The following is a 26,986-nucleotide window of genomic DNA, read 5'->3' on the forward strand; positions in this document are numbered from 1 at the left end:
TGTGGACTAGTCTAACACGGTGAACGCTAAGACAAGCTTCCCCATGGGAGCGTTTAAGTACATCACAACCACTGTGATGTTAGTCCTGTCAGCATTTAATGCCCCATCTGTCAACAGACTGTGAAATGGGAACAACTGACAATAAGCATAAAGAGAGATGGTGCTGATTGTTTCCAGTTGGACACAAATACACAGAGCTGTGTCTGAAACAAACACGTGAACAAAAACCAGAGCACAACAAGGACGTTTTGATCCCTCTCGGTCTCATCCGTCGTTGATCTGTGGCTCTGGGTGTCTGAGGGTAAACAGATTAGAGGATGAACTGGCATCATGATGCCTGGGAATGTGTGAGAAGAGACAGATAGCACTGACACATAACACTACACTGAGCTACAGTATCTCCAGCCTCAGCTCCAGCTACTCTGTCCAAACCCTCTTTTAGCCTGAAACACAGTCTAAAGTATCTCGATCCAGTGTCAGGTGATACCTCGCCTTACATCACAAGGTGTCTCAAATACGTCCCTGTGATCGGACTCTGCTTCCTGACAGACATTTGATTTTATCAGTGTGGAAGCTGTGCTAAACTCCTGCTGGTGTTTATCGTATTGTTCTTCCTCCGTGACCTTATCCAAGTAGCTTAGAGGAAGCTAATCAACCAGAACTGGACAGTCTTAGTGCAGTTAGTCACTGTGTGTGGACCTAAAGATGAGTGATAAATTGAAGTAAATGTTTAACATGTCCTGGTGAAAGATTAAAAGAAAACAAAAGTTGTGGAACCATTCTTCCAAAAGATCTTTCCTCATTTGGTGTGTTAATGTTGGTGGTAAAAAGTACTGATTAACACAGCTTATGGGTGTTTAACTGGTTGAGATCTGGTGACTGAAGACCTCAGCATATGATTCACTCCATTATTAACCTCATAAAACCATTCAGAGATCACTATTGCCCAGTGGATGGGAACACTATCACCCTGGAAGAAATCTCTCCCATCAGGATAGAATTGTTTCTTTATTTGTTAAAGGTCATCACATCAACTTTGCATTGTCTGCATTGACTGTTTAATCTGAGAAGACATGCAGACGCAAATTGTCAGCAAAATGCCCCCATATAACTGGGTTCCACTGAGTTTGATGAGCATTCACGTGTATTTGGAATTGTGTACCCAAGATGCATTTCAAATCAAAGTTTAAAATGTGGTTTTAGCTTCCTTGATTTTCCTCTAATCCCTCCAACCGCCGCAGACCGTCCACAGCCAGCAGCCTTTAACCTCACTCTCCAACCATCTCTGTAAGTCCAGGAATGTAATTTCCCTTTAAGCTCCATTTAAAGCCTACAATCTGAAGGTCAGTTTCTCCTTCATGTCTACATCTGTGCTGGCTCTTAATCTCCAAACTTTTCACCTCCAACAGCAGCTCTCTGGCTCTCCTCTTCAAGCTCAATTACCGGTGCTCTGCCTGCTTGACTCGCCTCAGCTCCTGTGCTGTCTGTCCATTTCCCCATCTCTTTCCCAAAGACCTAATACCTGCTTTCCTCCAGTATTTGGCCTCCAGCCTTACATTTCCAGCTCTCATCCAGGCCTCTCTCTCTTCTTTATATCCAGTCTTAACTAGCGTTCAGATTGAAAACGGCCCTGCGCTACAAAAATCCAATGAACTCTGTTGGTGGGGGTGAGTTGCTTCACTCAGATGTGATTAAATAATCCTATCCCAGGCAGTTGCTTTGAGACACAGATGTGTGAGTTTGAAGGCTTATCAGCTGCCAAAACTCGGCACGGTGTTGTATAGTATTGTGGATTTATTGCTTTGGAAAGTTATCACAGCCTCAACTGTTCTCATCCTTCACAGAACCTGTTATATCACAAACAATATAATTGTGGTATTTAAGTAAAACTCTCTGTTGTATAAAGCCATATAGGGAGATGCATGAGATCTGGCAAGCGCTACTGATGTCGCTTCAATTTGCATTGCTCATGCGGAAGACTACAAGTTTGAAAATGGGAAAAAAATCTGGTGGTTTGGAGTTGAAATGAATGTATGGATCTCCACCTGTGATTGAGCCTAGCAGCACCTGAGTTTCCAGCTGAATTGTCAGCAGTGGAGTTGTCTTGTAAGTAATGCAGGTAGCAGTTTTCACAAGGAAGAAAACTATGTGGAACAAAAACACTATTTGTTTGGTTTTATGTTTTGATCCTGCTGCATCGATTTTGATTCCGTATTAAACCATCCATCCTCAGTCTGAAAACAAAGTACCGGTAAAGCAGTGCCAGTGCTAAATTGATGCACCACCTATTTCCTGTTGCAGCTTTGAGCTAGCTCCTATCCAGGTATTAGCTACCTTATTCCTCATGCAACGCTGTGAACATGTGTATATTTTCTTCCACATTTACTACCCACATTGTATGTAAGTGATCATACAATGCAGTCCAGTAATGGACACAGCATGTTTCAATAGACTGATGTGTTGCATTGATTGCTCCAAATCTGATACATAAAGGTCAAAAGTCAGGGGTCACTTCGAAATGTCCTTAATTTTGAAAGAATAGCATTTTTTTCAATGGAGATAATATTAAATTAATCTGAAATCCAGTCTAGACATTGTTAATGTGGTAAATGACTATTCTAGCTGGAAACAGCTGATTTTTTTTTTAAATAGAATATCTCCATAGGGGTACAGAGGAACATTTCCAGCAACCATCACTCCTGTGTTCTAATGCTACATTGTGTTAGCTAATGGTGTTGAAAGGCTCACTGATGATGAGAAAACCTTTGTGCAGTTATGTTAGCAGATGAACAAAAGTGTGAGTTTTCACGGAAAACATGAAATTGCCTGGGTGACCCCAAACTTTTAAAAGTAGCGTAGTACAGTTATATTTAAAGTTGAGCTATACAGTATATAAAATGAGGCTTTGCAGCATGGCCAACAACTGCCAACCCTTGTAAACAGAATTGGAACCAAATTTGCTGTGGCTGTAACTCCACACTGAATTACAGTGAAGACCAGTTCTCACTTCAGCACCTTGTCTCAGTGTTCAGAAACAATAGCTCTAAGATTACTACATAATCCATATGTTTCTCTGGCTTTGCCTGCAAATGTTTTCCCAGCCAGACAATCTAGAAGAGAAACTGCAATACCCGAAACATGACAAGCATCCCTATGGCCAGATGTTGTTTGGGTGTGGTTTGCAGCTTTTATCATTTTGCAGTAAAGCACTACTTAATCATCCATGGGGAATCCTGCATGCTGTGTATCTGTGACCTTCCCGTAAGCATCCAGCATTGGAAGAACAGTACCCTCCCACATGTCCAATACCGTTTCCCTATAAACACACAACCAGGCTGACTTCCAGCGCTCACGTTATCAACCCATCCTCCAGCTCTGGCCAGTACTCCCCCAGCCCCAGCGTCTGTCCCAAGGCTCCAGTCCCAGTTCTCGCCCTCTCCCCTAATGCACTCTTGACCAGTGCGCCCACAGCAGATGGAGAGCAAAAGAAAACTGTGTCACCACCCGCCATGGCTCGCTCAATCACTCCTCCCCTTTCCTCATTCTCGTACTCTCTTTCTATCCTCCCTCTCCCTTCTTTCCTCACTCCCAGGATCTGGAGCGTCAAACATCGATTTATCTTTATTTTTAGAGCAGCTGCAAGCGTACGTGCGTCTGCGTGCTGTATTTGTTTGTGTGCGTCTGTACACCAGACGCTCATCCACGCTGGGTCGTGGGCAGTTTGATTGTGTTTGGGTGCATCACTGCGCCTGTATCTGAGAATGTGCCAGGACTCTTCTTCTTTTTTTTTTTTCCAAGTTAATCCCTTAAGAAGAGGTGTGGTTCTCTCTCTCTCGGCTCTCGCTCTCCTCTCCGTCCCTCACTCTGAGCGCTGTACCATCACTTGTTCTCTCGTTCCTCCCCTCCTCTCATCTTTTCCTTGTGCTGTCGTTATTTGCTGTGGCCGCTAGTCTGAGGGACTCCTTTCTCTCAGCCTGTCATCTCTGCATCTTTCTCTCATCTGTTTTCGTTCCTGTGTGAGATGAGTTCTTGGGGCGAGATGGGGGAGGCCATCGAACTCAGGTGAGTCAGATCCAGAGTAGGGGGGAGAGGTGTGAAGTGTGTGTCTGTACAGGAACTTCCAACATTCACTTTGAGGGGATCTGTGCATACATTCACCATATTTTCTCGCTCACATATATATATGTGTGTGTGTGTGTGTGTGTGTGTGTGTGATTGTACACCTGGGTGTACTTTTGCTTCTAACTGGGTCGACTGTTACCGTAGCAATCTGCACTTTGGGCTGTTTTTCTGAGCCTCACCTTGTTTTCTGTCCATCAAGTTGACCCTGTTTCAGCATGGGAGAACTCTGCAGGTGCTATAGAGGTCAACACAAGATCTGTGTGGGGGTTTTTTGGTTGTTGTTTTTTTTTTTGCAAAAAGCGATCGCTGTGGTTTGTTGTTGCTGTTGTTCTCACTGAGGTATTTTCAGACACTGCCAAACTGGTCATAGGTCTAGTCTAGTCTGTATCCACAGGGCTCATAGCGGCTAATAGCCTTAGCAGATGCATTAGCCCCCATGCCCATATGGAAGAGATTAAACCTGCTAAATTGATACAAACACCCAGCGCTTTTTTCATGCCTGCATGTTTTGTGTGCTCGTCCCTCATGTAATCGTGTGTGTGTGTGTGTGTGTGTGTGTGTGTGGAAGCCGGCCGTACACTCTTTATTCCAGAGTGTGTTTCAGTGCGTCCTCTCCTTTTCATACTCCCTGCCCTCATGATTAGATAATTGAGGAGGCCAGCTGTCATGTGTGCTGTGAGAAAGAGCGAGGCACAGGAGTGAGAATGCTGCAGGCGACGGAGACCTGTGCCATGAGTGAAATGAGGACAAGGGAAGAGCAGAAAGACAGAGACTCAACAGGAGGTGAAGACGAGAGGAGGGGAATGAAAGTGAAAGTCAGGTCAGGGGAAGTTAAAGTGTTTGGGGGAAAGAAGGAGGGATGAGAGTATGGAAGGAAAGAGTCAAGGTGAAGTGGATTTATTGTGACGAAAATGTCCTTTCAGCCGAAGACGGTGATATTAAACTGGAAATCTTGCTTGAGTTTGGAGAAAGTGGGGATAAGGGGATTGGAAAGAAGAAGTAAGACACATGAGATAAATCATTGTGAGTGATGCAGTTAACCCTTGTGTTGCCCTGCAGGTCAAAATTGACCCGTTTTAAAGTTTGAAAATGTGTGTGTGTGGGGGGGGGGGGGGGGGAATAACAGTGAAACTTCTAATTTCCACATTTTTGGAAAATTTTTGAACATTTCTGGCGGGAAAAAGAAATATTAAAAATGTTTCTTTAAGAACATTCGCATAAAAAATCAACCAAAATCCAGCGAATTTTGCTGGATTTTGGTTGATTTTTATGTGAATGATCTTAAAGAAAATGTTAGAAGTTTTACTCGCTTTAGATATTTTTACGATTTTTTGGAGATTTTTACTAATTTTTTGAAAATATTTACAAGAATTTTCTTGCCAAATTTGGGGGATTTTTAAAAAAATAAAATTTAAGGGAAATTTTTAAGGAATTACTGGAATTCCTGAAAGTTTTGCAAATTTTCAGAAATTTGGGGAATTGTTTTGCTGAATTTTTGGATTTTTTTTTCAGACAAGGAAACAATATTTTTTGGTGCCTGTGAGTGAGGACAACAGGAAGGTTAAAATACACACAAAACATCTTAGAACCAAAGTTGAACTCTGCTTTGTTTGACTGTAAGAGTGCAGCCAGCAGAGTCACACCGGGTTATATGGCATTCTTCTTCAAGCTCAAGGGTGGAGACGTCAAGACACCGAGACATTTCAGCAGCAACAATTGGAAACATTTGAGTTAACAGAGTTTAGGGTCGTGTCTTTGAGTTCACTGAAGTAAACTTGCCAGTTTTGGAGGCTTGAGTGTCACGTTGCCAGGATTCACATGTGTATGGAGTGTGGAGCGCTGGTGTGAATCGACTCCTGCCTGCCAAGTTATGCTATAATTTCCTTGGTTTGTGACTTTCATCTGTGACCCTCGAGATGAAAGTGTGCCGCGCACTTTGCCGTCATGTCAGGAGTGTGGTGCAGTTGATAAGCTGACCTGCTGCTCTGGTCTGGACTGATAGGAGGGAATACAAAGTGGGAACACAGCATGACAATATGATACAGGAGCATATCGACTAGGCTGCTCCACTTCACGCCTGTCTGCACTGCGTTCAGATTAGCTTCTATGTGCACACACACACACAGAACTGGCATGCAATCATGAACATGCTTTGACATAGATGCATGCCGGTATACTCATACAAGTGTACATACAAGCATGGACACAGCAACAAACTCGCGCAAAGCTAGCCTGGGCTGCTCCCTCTTTGCCTGCTGTTCCAAGGGCAGAGGGGGATTTGGATATTGTTATGTTAATCTGCCTCTCTTTAGTGTCTTGGAACCCATTCAGACACACACACACTCACACAGGCACACAAGCACAGGTACAAACAGGCATGCACAAACTTTTACGTACAACGACAGAACAAAAATCTTTTTCTCAGAAAAAAATAAAGGGAGAGGAAGCGACGCAAGCACACAAACGAGCACAGGCAATCTTCTGCAGGCTTGTCTTGGGTGGGTGGGAATTGAAACAGCGGCAGGAGGGGCAGTGACACAGCATCGTGATAAGCCTGGAGGAAGAGGATAATAGGTGTGGAAGCTGTGTGTGTGTCTCCTGGTGTTGAGGTGATGGTGCATGCGTGTACACGTCTGAGAGAGAGAGCGCGCGCGCGCACACACACACACACACACACACACACACACACACACACACGCTCCACAGTCTCTCTGCAAGGCTAGCACAGTGTCATTTGAAGTTTCCCACTTGAATCCTATTTGCAGAAAAGACCGGGAGCAGATAATTTTAAGGGTCATATTTGCAGGATGTTTTCTCAGACTCCCAGCTTTGCCAGAGCGACCTCCTCATCCAGCCGCTGGACCCACAGCATCGATTGTTCCCACACATTTTTTACTGCCGTCCCGCTGGTGCTTTATCATAGCTGTGACTTACATTTAGTTTTAGTTTCAGAGGAGATTAAGTTTTTCTTTTCCCGTACTGAATTTAACTGATCCGAAGGTTATTACATTTTTGGCTTGGATAAGTAAAATTGGAAGAGAGGAAATGTGGTGTTGCATATATATCTGTGACAAGTGTGTGTACGTTGTGCTTTTGTGCATTTAAAAGTAAGAGATAGACGCGAATACCAGTAAATATTACTCAGCCAAGACAGAGTTGAATGTGGGAACCTGTGCCATTTCCTGGATCTATTAATCTTCCAGTGCTGACTGTTAACTTCATTCAAAGCACCATTTTTAGAATTAGACGGAATGTTGTCTTGAGTTTGAATATTTGACCGCAAAGTGTCATTTTGAACAGAATTTTTATGCTCCTTACTGGATGTGTTTGCTTTACTTTTACTTTACTTAATGACATAGCTTTTAGGACAAACTGTATTGTAAGAAAGACAAAGTCGGTTGCCTTTGACACAGCAATTACAAACTGTATACAAAGAAGGATAAACCTTTAGTGGCATCACGCTGAATGTGTTCTGAACAGCAGTTTTGAAACTCAGTCTGAAAATGAAACATCATCTTGGCAGTGCCCAACTCCTCCTAACCCCAGACTAATCCAAAAAAAACCAAAAAAGGGTGTGAATGGAACTAAAACAGGACATGGAAATGTCTTTGGGCCTGCTTGTCACCCAAAACAGCCACAACTTTAATCATGCAGGATATTTAGCCTTAATACAATTTAAACAGAACCGTTGTAAAAAAAATCACCCCCTGTGCAGTGTTAATGAATTATTTCTGCTGTAACGTTGGACATTTAAACATGTTGTTAATGGGGATTGATTTGCTTTTGGAGTCAGCCTCAAGTGGACATTCAAGGAACTGCAGTTTTTAGCACTTTGGCGTTGGCTTCATTTGTGATCTTTGGAGTTTCCTGTTTGGTCAGAATGAAGTTTTTGTTTCAGGGATCCTGGTTAGCTATTTGTGAGGACAAAAAGCAGCACACTGTTGCCAACATGTCTCCTGTCATTATTACTACCAGTAATAATAACATTATCAACATTAATACAGCATTTATTACTGTTCATGACAACAGATTATTGCTGATTTTTCAGGTGTACTCACTCTTAGATACTGTTTATATGAAGACAATATGAGAAATGAATCCAGTCAGTCTTCCAAAGCTGCAGTGTTTGTCGTACAATATTCACTCTGTGTGTTTCCCTGAACAGTCATACTGTGCAGATTTGCACTCAGACTGTTGAAACATCATATAATCTGCGTATAAAGTTGCTTTTGCCCCTTTTATGCTTATGCATTTGGTGCCCTTTCACTTACACTAGGGCAAAATAGGAAGAGATCTCATATTATTACCCCATGAAAACTGTGACTTTGTCCTTTCATGGTGAAGTGGATCCGTTTATTGGTTTCTATTAGCTACAAACTAGACCTGCAACAGTTAATTGAAAAACTGATTAGTTGTGAAGTTAATCTAAACTATTTTGATAATTATTGATTACTTAGTTTGAGCAATTTGAAAACAAAGCAAAACAAACAAAAAAAACCCGCAAAAATCCTGATTATAGCCTCCTAAAGTTAAATGTTTTGTTTGCTTACTTTTACTTCTGTATGACAGTTAATCAAAAATACTTGAATTATGGACAACATATGATATTTGAGGACATCATCTTGAACTTTAGGAAACGCCGAGTGACATTTTTCACCATTTTCTGGCATCTGATAGACCAAACAAGTAATTAAACAATCAAGAGGCTAATCAACAGATTATTTGACAATGAAAATAATCATTAGTTGAGTCACCGTGAGTGACTTGTAGACCAGTTCTGCTAAATGCATAAAGTGCCGGTGACACATCAGAAGGCTGAGTCACCTCTTCGTCCGTCTACGAGGTCATCGTCACTTGTTTGTCATCCTCCATTCACCCTTTGCTCCAGTCGTTTTCGAAAATCCCAGTCTGCTTTGCGGCCTGAGTCACACTTGGACATTCAATCTCATTATGCAAGATGACCACTGACTCAGACGCTCACTCTCTCTTTCTCACACACACACACACACACACACACACACACACACACACACACACACACACACACACACACACACACACACACACACACACACACACACACACACACACACACACACACACACTCCAACTATAATTATATTAAGGCAGCTTTCTGTAACGGTCCACGCTGCCCAGAAACCCCCTGAAAGATCACGTTGCATTAAAGGGTCGGAGGAAGGGCAGGATGTGCTTGTGTGTCCACCAGTCGAACTCAATCTGATTGTCGTCTGTTAGGCATTTTGACATTGTGACACACACAAACACCCTGACACGTGCACTCTGCTCTCTAGCTTCTCCGACACTGATGAGAAATCACAGACTGCAGCGACAAACACAAGATCAATATCAGCAACGTGGTGGGTGGGACGGAGCAACTGCCGATAAAAGATGCTATCAGTTCTGAGCGTTAGTTTCCGACCAGTGTGTTATAGAAATTAATGAACAAATAAATAGCAAGAAAATGACATTTTTTTTCTCTACTTCTTGGTGCCCTTGCTTCAGTTGTGACGAATTCCTGCTGAGTCAAATGTGCCGAGGAATGACTTTGCAGTGTCATTGCCTCCATAAAAATCTAAATAAATTAAATCTCGGTGCTGGTTTGCAGTTGGATATTAAATTATCTGCTGACAATAAAGTCAGTGGTTTTATGTCTTTCATTCTTCTGCTGCTTTTTCCTTGTTAGATGCAAAACAGATTAACCCTGCACAGTACAGGTAATACAGATGGAAATGTAATTGAAAGACACTTCATAAATAACACGTTTTACAGTATAGAAAATCATTAAAGGGCGCACTAGTGCTCTGTATTATGTGATATTACGAGCAGTATTGACCTGGAGTACAGTGTGAGGAGCATTGCATAAAAGCCACTGTGGATTGTGGATTGGTTCTGGATTTCAATGACAGAGAGAGATATATAACACCTAGCCTCTTTTTATAGGCTGGACCTGGTTTATGGAGCAGGCAGAGGAGAGTGTGTCGGTGTGTGTGCGTTGGTGTGTGTGTAACAGAGACAATAGTCACAGTGGGTGCCAGGCTGATGGTTAAACACATGGCTCTGCTTCAGCTGCCTCCGTGCATCAGTCAGTCCTAATCTCCACAGAAGGTTCGTCTTCTGAAGCAGCACGGTCGTCTCTGAATCCCCCCTTACAGAAAGCATGTCCCATGAGCCACCTGCACCGTGTACCGCATACGGCAGCACTCTACATCTGTACGTGCTGCTTTTTTATGTTTGCTCGTGGTAGCTGCTGCACCTCGGGGTGTTTATGTTTCACATGTGCACATATGAGGCAGCAGATAGAGTACGGCATGTACATTTCTGTCATTATTTCAGCTGCGATGTGTTCAATGTATCCAGGCAATATGCTTATTAGTCCTGTTTTCATAATGTATTCTTATGCCCCTTTTGGAGTATTGCATTAGGAAAAAGTTCATGAAAACAAAACAATTCAAAGAAACTTTCCCTAATTTTGCAAAAAAACAACTTTTATGCTCACTTGATGTTCTTTTCAAAAAGAATTAATGTAGTTAATGGAATGGGAAACACCTTTTAAAAAGAATTCTGATATATAAAAAAACTTTGGCTACAAATTCTCTTGCCAGTGATATGGAAACGCAGCAAGTGAAATATTGACTGAATGATTCCCGGGACTGTGTCGCTTTCCAGTCGTGATATTGACAAACCTCAGCTCACCAACCAGTCTGTTCTATAACCAGTCTGACTTGTTGTCTGGCTCTTTAGTAGTGATGACCAGCAGCAACTTTTTATCTGTTATCAGTGAAGTTCTGACAGAAAAGGGTTTTCTTCCTTAAAGTATGATGTAGTTGAAAAAGTTTCTACTTTGAAAAAGTCCTTGTAAGCAGGATGAAAGAGTTGGAGTGTCATTAATCTGACAACGGATGTTCACCCAGGAGACTGTGGGTCATGTCCCATACAGGACCCTTATTTTTAGACTCAATGTATCCTCTCCAGTTGTTGATGTAACCCCTAAAAACTTTTTTTTAGAATGTTTCTCCATAGATATAATCCCTTTCAGCCTTGAAGTGACTTGCATGTAACTCTACCGTTAAATGTGCAGATCTATTAAGTCGGTGGCTCACTGGTCAGTCGGGTTTAGACACTAAAACTATGCTTAGGATTAAATTACAACCCTTTCACAACATGCTTGAAAGTTCTTCATTTCTTTAGTTGCCAGGGTAACCAGTCCTGTGTCGTCTAATATGTGTTTAGTTGGCTAAAAATGAGTGACCGCAAATCAAAAAAAAAAAAAATGGCAGAAAAACAGTGATAAGAAACACATTTGTGATACATCACAAAGTAACATAATTCAGAAGAAAGGATGTTCCCTCCAAACTATAACTAAGAAAGCAGCTTGGTTGTTTACAGACTCCTTTTTTTGAACATGGGGCTCAACGATCACAATGTATTCATTTGTTTTTAGACTTTTGTTTGCAAATGTTCTGACTTAAATCAGGCTACAGTCACAGTATCTTTTCATTTTAAAATGTATAACTTCTGCTAGGTTTACGTGCAACACTCCACAGATTTAAAGACCCAAAAAATGGAGACTTGAAAACTCCATTTCAGTTTAGAAACTCGGTGCAGAAACTGAGAAACCTGAAAACGTTGTTCACTTATAAATTGGGTTTTAACTGTCACTATGTCATTCCCTGATTCATCATGTTCTTAAAACAGGACGATTCTTTCCCACCTATTTATTTAAGGAAATCTCTGCTCTTCATTTTTTCATTTCTGTTCTTCCTTTTGAGCGTTTTCTGGATAGATCCCTCCTTCATCTTTACACCAGCACCTGCGTGTAAATGCTCATGTGACATGCATTTTTAAGTGCGGTGGTACACAGAGATTACTTCTGAACATTAACAGTAAAAATGTGTGGATGTGGCTCTGACTGATAAATCCACAGCACTGAAACCTTCAGCCTTCCAAACAGACGACATATTTTGTGCATTCTGTTTAGGTCTCTGCAGCAGTGTTTGCTGTATCGCCCATTTTGCTGTGGTTGACACAAACCCTATAGATGCATATTTCCAGGCAGCAGCAGTGGCCTTCCAGCAGCACTGAGCATGCTCTCTGTGTCTGACCGTCTCGTACACATTCACACTCCCACACATCCTCTTATAAACCACTGCAGTGAATAAGGCCATCCTGTCCTGGGTCAGACTTCAGTCTAAACACAAGTGCCCTGGTTTATCTCCACTACGTCACACTCCTTTATTTTTAATCACACACATGCACACACACACAGACCACCTGTCGCTTTGTGTGTGTGTGAGCGGGAGAGGAAGAGATGCAGAGAGTTTTGGATGATAGTAAGAGTCAGTGTCCCTATGTGGGTCACTGAGTGTCAGCTGAAGTCTGCAGGGCCCAGAAACTGGGTCACTTTTTACTGTGTGTTTGTGTGTCAGCATAATGTCTGATGTGTTTTTGATTTAATCCTATTAACTTGATGTTGTGTATTGTTTCGCATCAGCCCAGCGATGACTAACCACTGAAGTGACATTTAACTCACTGTGTGTTGGATTTATTTCAGAATATGTATTTTTTCTTTATTTACGCTGACGTGACGTCTGCATAAAAATGAAGTCTGTTCCATTTAAGCCAGAGAGCTCACACAACGCTGGTTAAGCTTGTCAGCGGCAGGTAAATCTGTCTGTACTAACAGAACGGCAGAGCTTTATATCTGGTTTCTGTGGCGACATTCCAGCGCTGGCACACCAAAGTTTTTCATCAAGCAGCAATGATAGAGATGTCAGAGCTGGAGGGAGCGACTGTAGTGATGAAAACGCTGTAAGGTGGAGCTAGGAGCAAAAACCGTAACCTAACCCTAAATGGAAGGTCTAATTGGGGCTTGCGGAAGAAGCAAGCCTCCCACACAGCACTTATCTTATAAAGATGACGAATTTGTTAGCAGAAATCCAATATTTTTCTGTATCTGGTCATTTCAGAAGTAAATATCTGGAGTGTTGCAGCTAAATATTGTCAGCAACATGTTTCTGAGTCTTTTTTTTATGACTGAAAATGATGCTGATGAATGTCAACAAAGCAAAATATTCAAAACAATGAGCTGAAAGATGCTAAAATGCTGCAGGAGCTGACAGGGACTAAGTAGTTATCAGCTTCATTCTGTGGTCATTAGCTGGAGAATGAAAATAATCCTGCCTCCAATAGTTTAAAGTAATGCTACCATTTTTGTAGCTTCTCTCTGGGGGAAAAAAAAAAACAACCTCTCAATTGTTTGTTGCTTACCAGCTTGACATATTTGACCACTTTGTCAGGATGCCTTGGCGCTACATTTGGATACCAGTAAATACCCTTTAGCACCATTTTTCAAGTTATATGCTGTAGATTTTCACCCAAACGCCTCTGAATGTATGAAATAGACGCCATAGCGAGAGGCTCTCTGCTGATAATGTCACTTTGACTCCTTTTAGAAGATGTCTTGTCAAAAGCAGCTAATGTGGCTTAAAGGTGTATTTTAATCCAAACTTGAATCATTTCCTAAACTGACTAGATTGTAACCAAGTAATTTTGGTGCCTAAACTTAACCAGACAGTGAGTGAAAACAAACCTTAAGTCACAGAAAGATGAATCAAAACCAAGTGAAAAAATATATTAGACACAATGTAACGCAAACCACAACTACCAAATGAGTCAGTTTTAAAGCACAAACAGTCCTAGCCGTGTATCTGCTGGGACTGACTCCTAAGCACACCTCCTTATGTATCTCTGAGAGCAGCAGCTTCAACAAAACAGGAACATTTGACTCCCTTGGAATGAGAACGGGCTGTTTGGACGTTCTGCTGATTACACTAGTCAGACTGTTGTATGAGCAATCTCACATATTCTGTATCCCGACACACAACTGTAAACGTTCTGTACTGTATGTAGCTTTGATAACTCTGACCTTTAGAGCTTTTCCTTCCACTGAAATTAAAATTTACTCTGAGTCACACTCAGAGCTTTGGAGAAACACATCAGCTTCTCAGTTGTGCAAAACGACACAGCATGAATTCGAGTGAACAGAGAGGGAGAAACGGACAGAGGTACATTGTGTCCATATAAAGTGGTCAGATCAGTGATGACTAAGCCAAGACAATCCCCCATTACCACACACACACACACTGTTACACACTCGCTCCACCTCTGGCTGTAAGCTCCCTGTTTCTCCGGAGCTTCCCAGACATATGTTTTACCGTAATACGAGGTGGCAGTGACTCACCGTGTGTGTGTTTGCAGTGTGTGTGTGTGTGTGTGTGTGTGACGACATCCCCCTCTCTCACCCACGCTCTCCCTCTCCTCCTCTGCCTCCCTCCTCGTACGAGCATCTGCTATAGAAGACGTGTGAGGGAGGAGTACGACCCGTTTCGCCAAACTCTCTGAGCCGCTGTTGAACACAGAACATCTGGATCAGGGAGGGGCTGGTGTGTGTGAAAGAGAGGCGGGGAGCCAAAGATATCAATCAGGCTCACATCTGGCGAGCACAAAACACAGCTGGACATGCATGTAGTCCTAACTCAGATTATGTGGTTTGAATACAAAGGTGACACACACTCGGACCAACACATGACATTTAAGAGTTCTAACTGTTATTTATATGCAGGCAAATAAACTGTATGTTAAAGTCACACACCCACATTGTTAGTAACGATCTTTTGACAGTTAACATACCAACTTAACAAGCTGGAGCAGAATGTACAATTTTTTCCCCCCACATTTTATTAGTCTGAACGCGTAGGCGAACTTTTCACACTGAATTCGTCCCTGTGAAACCCATTTCCTCGCATTCACATGAGCAGAGCTGGCCTACGTTTAGCTTCAGGCCCGTTTTTTTTGCATCCGTCGTCGCATCCTTTGGACGAGCACAGAGCAAAGAGGAGATGTGAAGTGTAAACACCAGTGAAGAAGAAGAATAGGGAGGAGCGGGGAAGGAAGCGGCGATGAAGGGAGGTCAGCTCGGGTGAACAAGTTTGAATGTCTGCGACATAACATCATATGAGCGCAAGTCGTCCCTCTTGCCATTGACTTTGCAACAATACATTCCAGATGGCTGCTAAGTCAAACACTGGATGGGGGACAACTATGTGTTTTTTGGCACCAGGCGTCTTGTTTGTGTAGACTCCACTGAAGTGCTTATGAGTTTGGTGTGGGTTTGTGACCAGAGTGGGACTTCATTTGTCCCGCTGATTTATAGAAGTATTTTGATGTTCTGCGTCCTCGTCTGCCTCCCAGCCCACCCCCTCTGTCTGCCGTCTTTTTGTCCTCGTGCAGATGGTTTGTGTTGAGCAGGGTGAGGTCACAGTTATGCATGTTGCATGCTTGGTGATGTCTCCACCCTAATGTGTCTCTCCATCAGAGAGTGTTTACTACCACATTTCTGCTCATTTCACGCTGTGGTGCTCAGCTGGAGGAGAACTGTCGTCTTGTTTTCACCTGTATTTTCGGTGTAGTCTGGCGTTTCACATCCACACATGAACTTTTTTTTCTATTGGACTGCGTATGCACAAGCATGGTTTTGATCTCTGTGACTCAGAACCATAAATTAAAGTAAATGTCTTCCACTTTTTATAACATAATCCTCAATTCTAAAGATGTTAAATTAGGACATTTTGATGGCTGAGTCAGATGAGAGGACTGATGCCATGTCCACATCTGGATATAAAGTTAAAGCCAGCAGCAAGTTAGTAAGAATAGAGACTGGAAGCAGAAGGAAGCAGCTAGCCAAGCTGAAGTCACTCTCAGGTCATTGACTAAAACTCATCTCTGTGGATGAAAATGGAATATTTACAACATTTTTCTCAGATGAAAATAATCCCTTTCTGGGTTACAATGGTTTATATGTAGCTCTACACTGTTGTTTCCTCTCATATTTAGGGATCAGTTAAGTTCCTCCCTCGTTCTTTTCCCACTTCTCCCCACAGACTGCAGCTCGAGCACAACAGCTAACTTAAGCTTTAATTATACTCCAGTGTGGACATGTAAATGGACAGCATGTTGCGTACACGCAGTACGTCGTATTTACGTATTCTGCTCATGCACACTACTGCCGCACATGCGCACTTTTAGTCATGAATTTACTTAACATTTTCAGCTGCCCTGATGTGTGTGGAAGGGCCCGTGCTGACTTACAGAGATGGCGAAGTCTCTGTCACACATAGACCTATAGGGACCTTTGTATATTCACGAATGCAGAAAGTGTTACACAGTTCTTAGGGCTCAGATACTGAACATGTACTCTGCAGCACTCTATGTCAAGTTGTGATACTGAAGTAATGCAGCCATGTATGTTCATCACATGTTCAAACTGATCATTTATGTGTGCTCTGTATGAAACCCTGGAGCATAAGTCTGTGTTTTTGACTCTCACAGGGTATGCATATTTTTATTGTGTTATTATTATTTTGGGTCTTACAGGGCTAAAGGAGGTCTTCAACAAAACCCACCTTTTGGGACCTCCATTAGTTGCCACGTTAGACTATATCTCATTTGTTTAATTGGTACACAAAGTAATTAAAAAATAAATCTAAATCAAAAAAAAGTTAAATGGCCTGATGCCCTGGATATTTCTTGCCTTCACAAAGTCTCCATGGACTCTCCACCTCTTGTCTGACAGCTGCTCAGGGTCATGAAATCAACCTGCAAGTCATCCCCCATATGGATCATCATCATTTTTACGCTTGTATGATTTAGCAAACAAGACATAGTGTGCTGTATAGTGAGTAGAGGTGCTGGCAGGCAGATTTTATTACCCTTGGGCAGAGTCAGATTGGCTTTACCCCCCTGTTTATGCTCTTTGTGCTAGTCTATGATAACTGAATAGATTTCATGTAACTCAATTTGCAACAGAACAGATTTCCTAAGATGTTGGACTTTAATACGCAGTTTATATTGATGCTGCTCACATTCTTCCAGATGTTTAATAATCAATGCATTAGTCTTAATCTGTAAGAGCTGTATTTTTTTTCCAATTGAAAAGATATTCTTGTTAGTTTGTCCTCATCATATCAAACCCTTGACCTCCTGTATCTCCACCGTAGAAGAACTAATGGATAATTGGCTCAGCTACAAAATAATATTCTCACCTCATTTTTTAAATTCTTCCACTTGTTTTCTTTTTGTCTTCATTTGTTCCAACATGTCAGTAAAGATATACAGTGATTACACTCAGACTAAACAATGCCTGCACCATTACATCAAATCACTTGTCACCCTCATGTGTGTCAGACTCTCTGTAAATTTAACATAGCTGAATTAAAAATAGAAGTTGTTTGATTGGATTTAATTTTAATCAAAGTGTCAACCCTTAGTAGAGAAAGATGTGTAAATTAAAACAGAGAAGTCTGTGCTCTGGATTCATTTACTCAGAGGTAATTAGATGTATCTAATAAAACAATGTCAAATGGTTTGTCTGAGTTAGGTGGCTCTACAGTGATGTTTTTATTCTGTCTGGCTGCTGCCCTGTTAAACTGTGTCAAACCGCTCACACACCTCCCACTCATTTCCATTTTATTAGAAGCAGATGACTGATGGATGATGAACAGGATAATTTGGCGTGTTGCAGCGCTAATTTTCTCACCTCAGTCCTTCATTTCTTCCTTTTCCCGGTGATGTTTTTTTTTTTTTTTTACCTGTCCCAGTACCCTCAGTTCATTTCTGTGTCACTCCAGTGGCCTGACATCAGACGCCATTCCCATTCGTTCTCTCCTCCTCCCCCTCCTCCCCCGCTGCCCCAAACCATATGAGGGCAGTTAGAGGGCATCCTGTATTCCCTACACAGCACCTCCTTTCCCCTGTAACTCTCCCTTTTTCCTCCCTTGTGAGGCATTATGCACCGGTTTGCTTTTACCCCGTCTCACACACACACACACACGTTCACACCTGCCACAGCAGTGCTGGTGTCTGCCAGGTGCCAGTCACTTGGCGCTCTGCCTGGAAATGACTGGCACAAGCCTCGACATGTGTGCACGCTGAGCTGCAGAGGGGTTTGTGGGTGTGTTTTTATATGTGTGTGTGTCTGCTCTTGGCAGAGGATGCATGCCTCACATGCCAGGAATGAGTAAAGCCACTTGAGCCGTTGCTTTTGAATACTGCACATTGCACACACATCTGAGTGTGTGTGTGAGCGTCTAATTGCACACACTTCCGGCACACCAGCCTTTGGCACCGTTACCAGCAACATAGCAGTGATTATGAGAAGTGATGTGTCTGTTTGTGTATAAATGTGCATGTAAACCCCGACCTGTGTGTGGCAGAGCAGAGAGAAGTTTTCTATCCTTCGGTATACAGATCTCTGCTTTACTCATGGACATTACATGTTTTCAGTTTAACATTAGTGTGATTTCACACCCTGTAAAAGCCAGAATGCCGGTTTATGAAGCTACCAGATGGTAAGAAAATAATAAAAGCTTGCTGTGTATTCCGATTAACCCACGAGATATGGAGGAATAAATGCAGAGAGGGACAGAGATAAATGTTTCTTATATCCTCCACAGTTATTATTTTATTTCCTAACACTTTTTCGTGATCTGGCTGTATTCACAGGGACTTTGCTCGGTGTCTTTACTGCTTTGATGCTGTGGATTTCAGAGCTGAAGCTGCATCTCTTATGTCTCATATAGGAAAAAAGGACAAGTGGAAAGATTGAGGACATAAGACAACAGGAGAGAGGGGCAATAAAGTCAGATTTTAATCTCTGATAACAAAGCAGCTGGTGATGCAGTTAATTCAGTGTTGAGGAGATGTTTTTAATGTGTTCTGTTGAGGGAGGAATGTGAGTGTGGAGGAATGAAAACAGTAATTATTATTTTTAAGCAGGTCATGTTTTGATGGCGTCATGTTTCATTATGCTGGGAAATTAGCATCGCTAAACAAGCCAGCAGGCTGAACGGTCTAATTAGAGAGGATTGTTCAGAGAAGGATTGAAGTGCGCACACGTGTCTGTGCTCATCAGCATGCACTCAGCGCTCTGGAGGTTTCTTGGAGGGATGAAAGCGCGCCCCATGCTTTGTGCTCATTAATGTTCTACCTGTATGATTTGTTCAGTCTGTGTCTGGATAGAGAATCAATGCAACATCATGGCGAAAGTGTTTATGGCGCTAATGTAGCGACTGCCTTGTTGGGGATGATTACTGCATAATGAGCTTGAGCTCATCAATGAAATCCATCCCTCTTCACTCATAATCCCTTTACAAAGCTCTCAAGTGGTGTTTCTTTAAATTATCGCTTGGCACCGCTGCATTTAAATAGCTTGTAATGAGCTTTTCTATTAAATTAAGGCTCCATCAATGCTATTTTTTATTGCTTCATTGTTGTTTATGTGTGTCTTTAAAGGAGACAGATGACTGTGATGACACTGTGTCACTTTTTCAGTGCTGAATATCAAATTGCAGAGATAATATTTGCCCCTCTAGGCTGTACTACACATATGAACCAGCATTGTTTGTGTTTCCACAGTACCAGGGAGCACGTGACCCCGGAGATGAACAAGCTTCGTCAGAGCCTGAGGAGGAAGAAGCCCACCTATGTGCCAGAGGCCAGCAGACCGCACCAGTGGCAGGCAGACGAGGAGGCTGTACGCAAGGGCAAATGCAACTTTCCTGTTCGGGTGAGCATCTACAGTAGCCATTGCTGTAATCTAAGCATGATTCATTTCATATTTATTTAGAAAAGATCCTTTATGTTGCTGTTTGTATTTTCAAGGAGGAACTTTTCTCCTATTTGAAATAAACTATGTTCTGTGTGTATTCATAAAAACAAACCACAAGGCCACACACAAAGAGTAAATCAAGAGTGAATACCAAGACTACGATGTATTTATCACAGCTCATGTCAGCACTGTGTACAGACTCTGAACAATAGCAACTGTCCCAGATTTATCAGCACTTTATCCCTGAACATCACAGAAGAGGAAGTCCAGAATCTGCTTCTAGACAAGGCTATCTGCTGCTCTATTTATACTGTACATGTAGGTCTGTTGCATAACAAAATAGTAGCACAACACTGTTTTAATTTACATGTGATTTAACGTTCAAAACATGTTTTAATTATTGAGGTCATGTTTTGCATATGCCTTATGTTAATCGTGTTTTTTTTTTGCTCTTCCTAAAGGAATAGTTTGATATTTGTGTACATATGCTGATCTAATTTCTTAGCTAGATGTAGATCGCATGTTAAACATTGTTGCAGACCAAGAACACACCCACACATGGCAACGACATTCAATAGTACCTCATCTAGATGACAGTGCAACCTGCCACATCATAAAAACTGCTTAGGAAGGGCTCGAGGAACATGACAAAGACCACAAGGCCCAACCTTTGTGGCCCCCCAGGTCCCAATTTTATCAAGCCTCCACCAAAGCACTACACAACATGCCTGATAAATGAGACTCCACCTTGCAACCTCAAGATCTGCTGCTGAAGTTCCAGCGCCAGACACAACAGGACACCCATGTTCACGACTGTTTTGTTGGCACTTAAGGGTTCTACACAATATTAGGAAGGTGCTTTCAATGTTGTGGCTAATCGGTGTACAAGCAGGCCAACTGGAAGTAGGGGAAACGACTAGGTGGGCTTAAAAGTAACAACATCACCAAGCCTTTAGACAGAGGTATCTTATTCCCATTGCTTCCAGTCTTTATGCTAAGCTAAGCTAATGATGGGCTGTTCTAGCTTCATATTCAGTGAACAGACACAAGAGTGGTATCAATTTGTCATCTACGCCTCAGCAAGAAAGCCAGTGAGCAGATGCATAAGTATTTCTTCAAAAGCACAGGAAGAGTGATTTTGGGGAATTGAGTGAGTTGTAGAAGAGAAAAATGAGCTTGCCGTGAACATAGCATGAATTCTTGTAATTGTAACAGAGTGTGATGGACTGCATCTCATAATACAGCCAAACAAGAAGTTTTAAAGCTTTGACCTTTGATGTTTAGAACCACTATTAGATAATCAAAGTACGTATGAGCAAAAGACAGACTCATATTTTAGCTCTGCAGCCAAAAGAGTTCCGTGCAATTAATGCAAACAAGAGCATTATTAATGACTCAATCTGCTGATAGTCAGTATGAGCTGTGTGCCCATCTCTGGAGTGATTTGTTGAAGAGACAGTAGGAGACGGAGGCCAGAGAGGGAGGAGTGACAATGAGGTGGGGTTATAGATTACTGAGACCACAGGAAATGACAGAGTGAAGGATGAGGGCACACAGAGGGGACTGAGAGACATTGTGAGATATGAAATGAGAGAGGAGGAGAGATATAGGACTCGATAAGAGAGGCGACAGGAAAGAAAGGCGGCAGACTGAATGGTGGAACCAGAACAAAAAGGAAAAACACAAGGCAGAATGAGAACAAAGCGGGACGAGAGTGAAGGAAAAGGCAGCATGAGCGGCTGAGGCAGGCTAATGGGAAATGGTGCTGATGGTCCACAGAGGTAGCAGTGGGATGGGCAGTGAAGTGGAGCTCAGAGCTTTACAGCAAGAGGTGGTAGCATCTCTCTATGTGTTGTTTTTTTCCTCCCTGTTCCCTTGGCCGTCTTTTCTTTTCACATCTCTGCCTTCTCCCTGTGTTTCAGTTTGTAAATGTATTCATGAGTCATGCACTATTAATGCCTCTCCAGGAGCTGCTGTACTGTACGAGAGGAGCCAAAGCTTTGCTTCTTCAGCTCACAACTGAAAGAAGAAATGGCTTTTAGAAATACAGAAAGTTTTGGAGTCAAATAGCCAGTTGTAAGGTTTGCCAGGTTGTCTGTTTGTGTTTTTATCTCGGTACCTTCTCCCAACACCTTCACTCCCTCTAGATATGAAGTACTGTGGTGTAGTTTTTACTACTGGTGGAGCAACCGTCTAGAAACAACTGAAATCATTTTTAGATATGGATATGTGTGTGTTTGCTTTTCCAAAACTTTTTGCGCACATATCATATTTCAAGTCATCTCCAGCTGCCATGCTGACTAGCTGTGATAACACTGACTCTACAGGAAACAGCAGCTACTAGAAGTGATTGTATGAAATCCCTGATGTCTGCCTGCTGCACAATATAAGAGGGAAAGCCCTATAATTCTAGATGTTGTTTTATTTTCATAGCATTGGCTTCTTTGTACGTAAATCCAGCTGGTTACTCTGACAGTAACTCGCATTCTTTGATTGCAGTATATTAATGACTCCACCAAAACACTCTTTACAATTAGCAGCATTCAAGAAACGGTCAGGAACATGTAATATTTGACTTATGCCTTTTTAAAAGAAGCACACAGGTCGAGTTGACTGTAACTTAAACTTCAAAGCACTCCAAAGTACTGTAATTGAAAGGAGCTTGGGCTTCACAGGAGGGTGTCTGATTTTACCAGTTTTGTAGTAGTGGGTGAAAGCACTTCAGAGAAATGTACTGATCTCTTCTTTTTACTCCACTTGTTACATTATTTGACAGCTGTAGTTACTGTTTTCATTCTAGATTAAGATTTGATGTACTGATGAAATATGATAAACTCTTTTGGGCCCCTCAGGGCTAATTCATGGTTGAGTTTGATAGCGGGCAGCAGACATGTGGTTCTGTTCTTACTTCTTTGGCCTGACATGCTGATGGTCTTATTGCACCCTCATATTGGACACAGAAAAACGCACTGGGGTTCTTGTGAATATGTGAATATTAGTGAGATATTTTTGAGCTCAGTCGATGGTCACAGCACAGGACTTCTGGACAATTTACCGTGTTTGGGCTAAGTCACTGGAAAACATGTACAAACCAAAGCACCGCTGATGTACTACAGGGACTATACAACTCCATTGATGATGAGTCGTAGAGGTTGAATGATTGAGACTCTCCTCCTACAGTCTCTATTATTAACAAATGTTTGCTTTAAGCACCACTGGCATTACTTTTGGTGCACTTGCCAGACTGCACACAGATTTCCAGACTGATGTTGATGGCGAACTTTATGCCATAGATGCAGAAAGCATGAGTCGGCTTTTAGAAAGCTCTGCCTTAAAGGTCAGGACGCAAATGTTTCTGTGTGGAGTAAACATCTTAGGTTACATTAAAGACTGTAATATGACTGACTGTAGGCTTAAACCTTGATCATACTCCTCACAGCATTGAACACCACGGACACATAGCTGTTGCTGTTATATGTTTTTTTCTAGTATACTAACTAGAAAACATTGGTGGGGCTCTGGTCCATACTTGAACACTAGATTGACATCTATGTATTCTATATGAGCATGCATAGGATGGTAGTCACTGTATACACACCAATTCTGGGCTGCATACGGACTCTTGCAGTCTTTGGGACATGATGAATTTACATCATGGGCACCCGGTGAGAGTGGAAAGTATAGCAGGTCTGCAAGAGGTGCTTTGACCAGATACTATATGATAATAGCTAATCATAGGGATTCTTTGGATATTGAACCTTTTAAAGGCATCACTTGTGTTATAGGTGCAGTTTCTGATTCAAAAAACAGCTTCTCGTGCTGACCTGATTGCCTTCCTATCATTCACTCCAGTCTGTTTTCTACCTCTGCGTTCCTGTGGATATAATAATGACATTTCTCTACAATTGGCAATTTTGCTATCATTTCCCAAGAAAAACAAACTTCACGTAGAAACTGCCACAGTTGGATGCATATTATCTCCAACAGGTGCTCTAGCTGATAGATCTGTCTTCTAAAAAGTCGGAGCTCTCCTTGAAACTCCAACAAGTCGTCGTCTTCTCTCCTCGTCACTTGGTGTCTGACTCCAGCAGAGCGGTGGGAGCTTTAATTGTGTCCCCGTGGGCTATCCGTACGCCACAGAACCGAGCACTGGAGAGACAACAAAAGGGGATGTGAGGCTATAAATGACTCCAGTCCTCCTCTCACTCTCTCCCCTGTCCTCATTATCAGCACCAGCATACGGCTGTAAAATCCAGTATGGCTGCCTAATAGCTACGCGCCTGTCAATTTCAGAGCACTTATTGAAAAAATGATACGGACTAATGAGGCTTTGGTCGCTTTTATGTCACTTTTCCCCGTTCTTTTGTTTTGACATAGTTCAGCTCATTCTGCCTCGTTGGCTAGATGAAGGTTAGATGAAGAGCATTGTTAAAACATGAAAACACGGTGAAATGAAAACGGTGTTTGGTTTCGGCCCTCAATGCTTCCGCTTTCTTGTCTCTGCAGTACCTGGGGTTGGTGGAGGTGGAGGAGTCGAGAGGGATGCACGTATGCGAGGAGGCAGTGAAGAAGCTGAAAGTTGTAAGTATCCCACACACATACTGTGCTGCAGTGCTGGAGGTAGATGTTGTTGTGTAGAAGCAGTTACAAACACTCACCCCAAGGACCTACAAACTTCGCTGGAACTCATTACAGACCCAGTTTCCTACAGCTTATGCACCGCTGGTATCGACCAAAGGAACACGCACTCATTCTCTGCAGTCACCTCTCCTTGCTTGTTATTTTCTTTTCTTTAGCGCTTTAATCGGCCTCCCTGGTGGGTCTTATTCCACATCTGTCCGTCTGCTCATCAGATTTTCTATCTGTCTTAAATCTGGGCTAACGCACACAAATAAACACACCAACACTCACTCAGTTTGACCCCTGGGAGGCTGGACTCGGACAGGGAGCGTGTGAACACAGTGACACAGACTCACTCAGCAGTGCAGAAAGCAGGAGTGTGTGTTCACAATCTTCAAATCTGTAGCTCTGCATTTGCTTTTCTTCACATAAGTGGAATAAAACTGGACTATTATGTATTAAATGAAAACTATAGTGGTGCATTTTCTGCTTTCAACACACCGTTTGAATCTTAATTCCAAGAAGGATTGTAATTCCTCACACCTCTCTGAGAGAAATCCTGGTAAAACTAACTGAATCACAGCCAGTTTAACACACACAGGTGCACTGTTTAATGCATTAATTCTTGTGCTGCATCACCTCGTCTTCTTTCCATCCTCCATCTACATCAGCATCTTCCTTAATCAGCCTTCTCTGCAGTTGTTCAAATGGAAAACTTTGTTCCAGAGTTTTTCTTTTGATTCCCTGTTCCACCTCTTTATTTAGCTTCCCCTCTTTCCCCTCTCTTTTCCCTTCTATCCATCTCAGATTCTTCACTTCTCCTCTTGCTCCCTCTCTCTTCTTGTCAATGGGATTATGCAAAAATTGGGGCTCCTTATTGCTTCGCTGTGGGTTTCAAAGCCATTTCCTGCAGAGCTCCGGCTTTCTGTTTCCCTTACTCACACACAATTGCATGCAGACTCATGCACACACTCACATGCACGCTTCCACTCTCACATAGAGTCCTTGATTTTTTTTTTTCTTCTTTTTTGTCCGTGTATTTTTAGCGTGGCCCATGCTGAGTGTGTTATTAGCGCTGCCTGGTGCCCTCCTCTGGAGAAATGCCTCTTAGTGCCAGCTGGCACAGATTTTACCTCTGCCCGCCTCTCCAATCTTAACCCTCCACTACCTCATCTGCTAAGGATGTAATCATCATTTACGTTACCACAGATAGAAATAAAAGGGACTTTACTTGCTTTCTTACAAGTTTGTTGATGACACTATTTGTTTGGAAAACGTCTGTTCCAATGGTAACATGGTTCATGTACATGTACTGTACAACTTAACACGTGCTCAAAATTCTTTAAATTATTTAGTCTTGTCTGTTTTTGTCTTTCCAGAGTGGGAAAAAGACAGTAAAAGCAGTGCTGTGGGTTTCGGCAGATGGACTCAGGGTGGTGGATGACAAAACTAAGGTAAGAAAACGCATTTTTTGCTATGTGTTGCCTGCATCTTCTTGTTTTGTCCTCCTCTCTGTCTTCTCTGCCTTATCACTCACTCAGCGCCATTTGTTTCTTGTAGTTACACTTTACACAGCACACAGGTATTTTATCTGTTGTCAGATGACAGCCAGAGAGCAAAATAGCAGAGCTGACAGGTCAACAGAAGATAGAAACTGCAAGCCCGCTGATGCTTTTGGCTTCTCACCTCCATTCTTTTTATTTTATATTCTCCCATTCAGTTAAAACACACAATTTGGATCCTCACACCATTAAGAAAATCTCCCGGTCCAGTTTAATGACGCCGTCTTAAGGCCAACAGCAGGATTGTGCTGCTCTCTGGCTATCGTGTGTGTGTGTGTGTGTGTGTGTGTGTGTGTGTGTGTGTGTGTGTGTGTGTGTGTGTGTGTGTGTGTGTGTGTGTGTGTGTGTGTGTGTGTGTGTGTGTGTGTGTGTGTGTGTGTGTGTGTGTGTGTGTGTGTGTGTGTGTGTGTGTGTGTGTGTGTGGTGTCATAGTGGACATATGTGACGGTGGTTTCCTAGAGGTTCTTGGTGGGGGAGGGAAGATCAGCTAAGCACAGACGCACACATGCACTTGAGGAGAGGGAGGCCTCCTACAGTGAGAGCAGCTCGCTGTGGCTCCATTGAAAGCAGAGCAGAATAAAGAGCAGCACAGAATAGAGCAGAGAGCAAAGCCGATAGAACGGCCTCTTTCTTGCTTCCCTTTTTTTGTTCAGAGGCCACACACATGACCTCACCTCTCCTAGTCTCTCAGTCCCACTCCTCCTTTCTGCCTTCACTTTAAACCTCCTTTTTCCTCTTTTCTTTTCTGTCCTACATCACTTTTACTCCTTTAATTTTAATAAATTCCTCAGGTGAAAATAGTCCAAATGCACTGTTTGCCACTGTTTAAATAAAGTTGTATTTAAAAACTGAAGGCCCAGCTGTTTATTACAAAATGAGTGCCAAAGGATTTGGTCTTTTTATAGGATTTGTTGAAAGTAATTCAATATGTAACATCTTGTTTTTCAGCTTTAGTCTGAAAACTGAAAAACATCATTGTCAGCAAAAGACAGGCATA

The 26,986-nt window shown here is 42.3% G+C and overlaps 1 protein-coding gene across 1 annotated transcript in view; it reads left to right on the forward strand.

Annotated features, from left to right (window-relative positions):
* The first annotated feature begins 3,614 nt into the window (after positions 1-3,614).
* numbl (NUMB like endocytic adaptor protein) overlaps positions 3,615-26,986 on the forward strand; it is a 35,925-nt gene continuing 12,553 nt past the window's right edge. Inside the window, 4 exon segments of the mRNA XM_022196635.2 lie at positions 3,615-4,062; positions 19,615-19,765; positions 24,314-24,388; positions 25,807-25,881. Of these exon segments, the coding sequence (XP_022052327.2) occupies positions 4,022-4,062; positions 19,615-19,765; positions 24,314-24,388; positions 25,807-25,881 (342 nt within the window). The 5' untranslated portion in view covers positions 3,615-4,021.

The sequence above is a fragment of the Acanthochromis polyacanthus genome, chromosome 13, assembly GCF_021347895.1.
Source record: "Acanthochromis polyacanthus isolate Apoly-LR-REF ecotype Palm Island chromosome 13, KAUST_Apoly_ChrSc, whole genome shotgun sequence".
NCBI lineage: Eukaryota > Metazoa > Chordata > Actinopteri > Pomacentridae > Acanthochromis > Acanthochromis polyacanthus.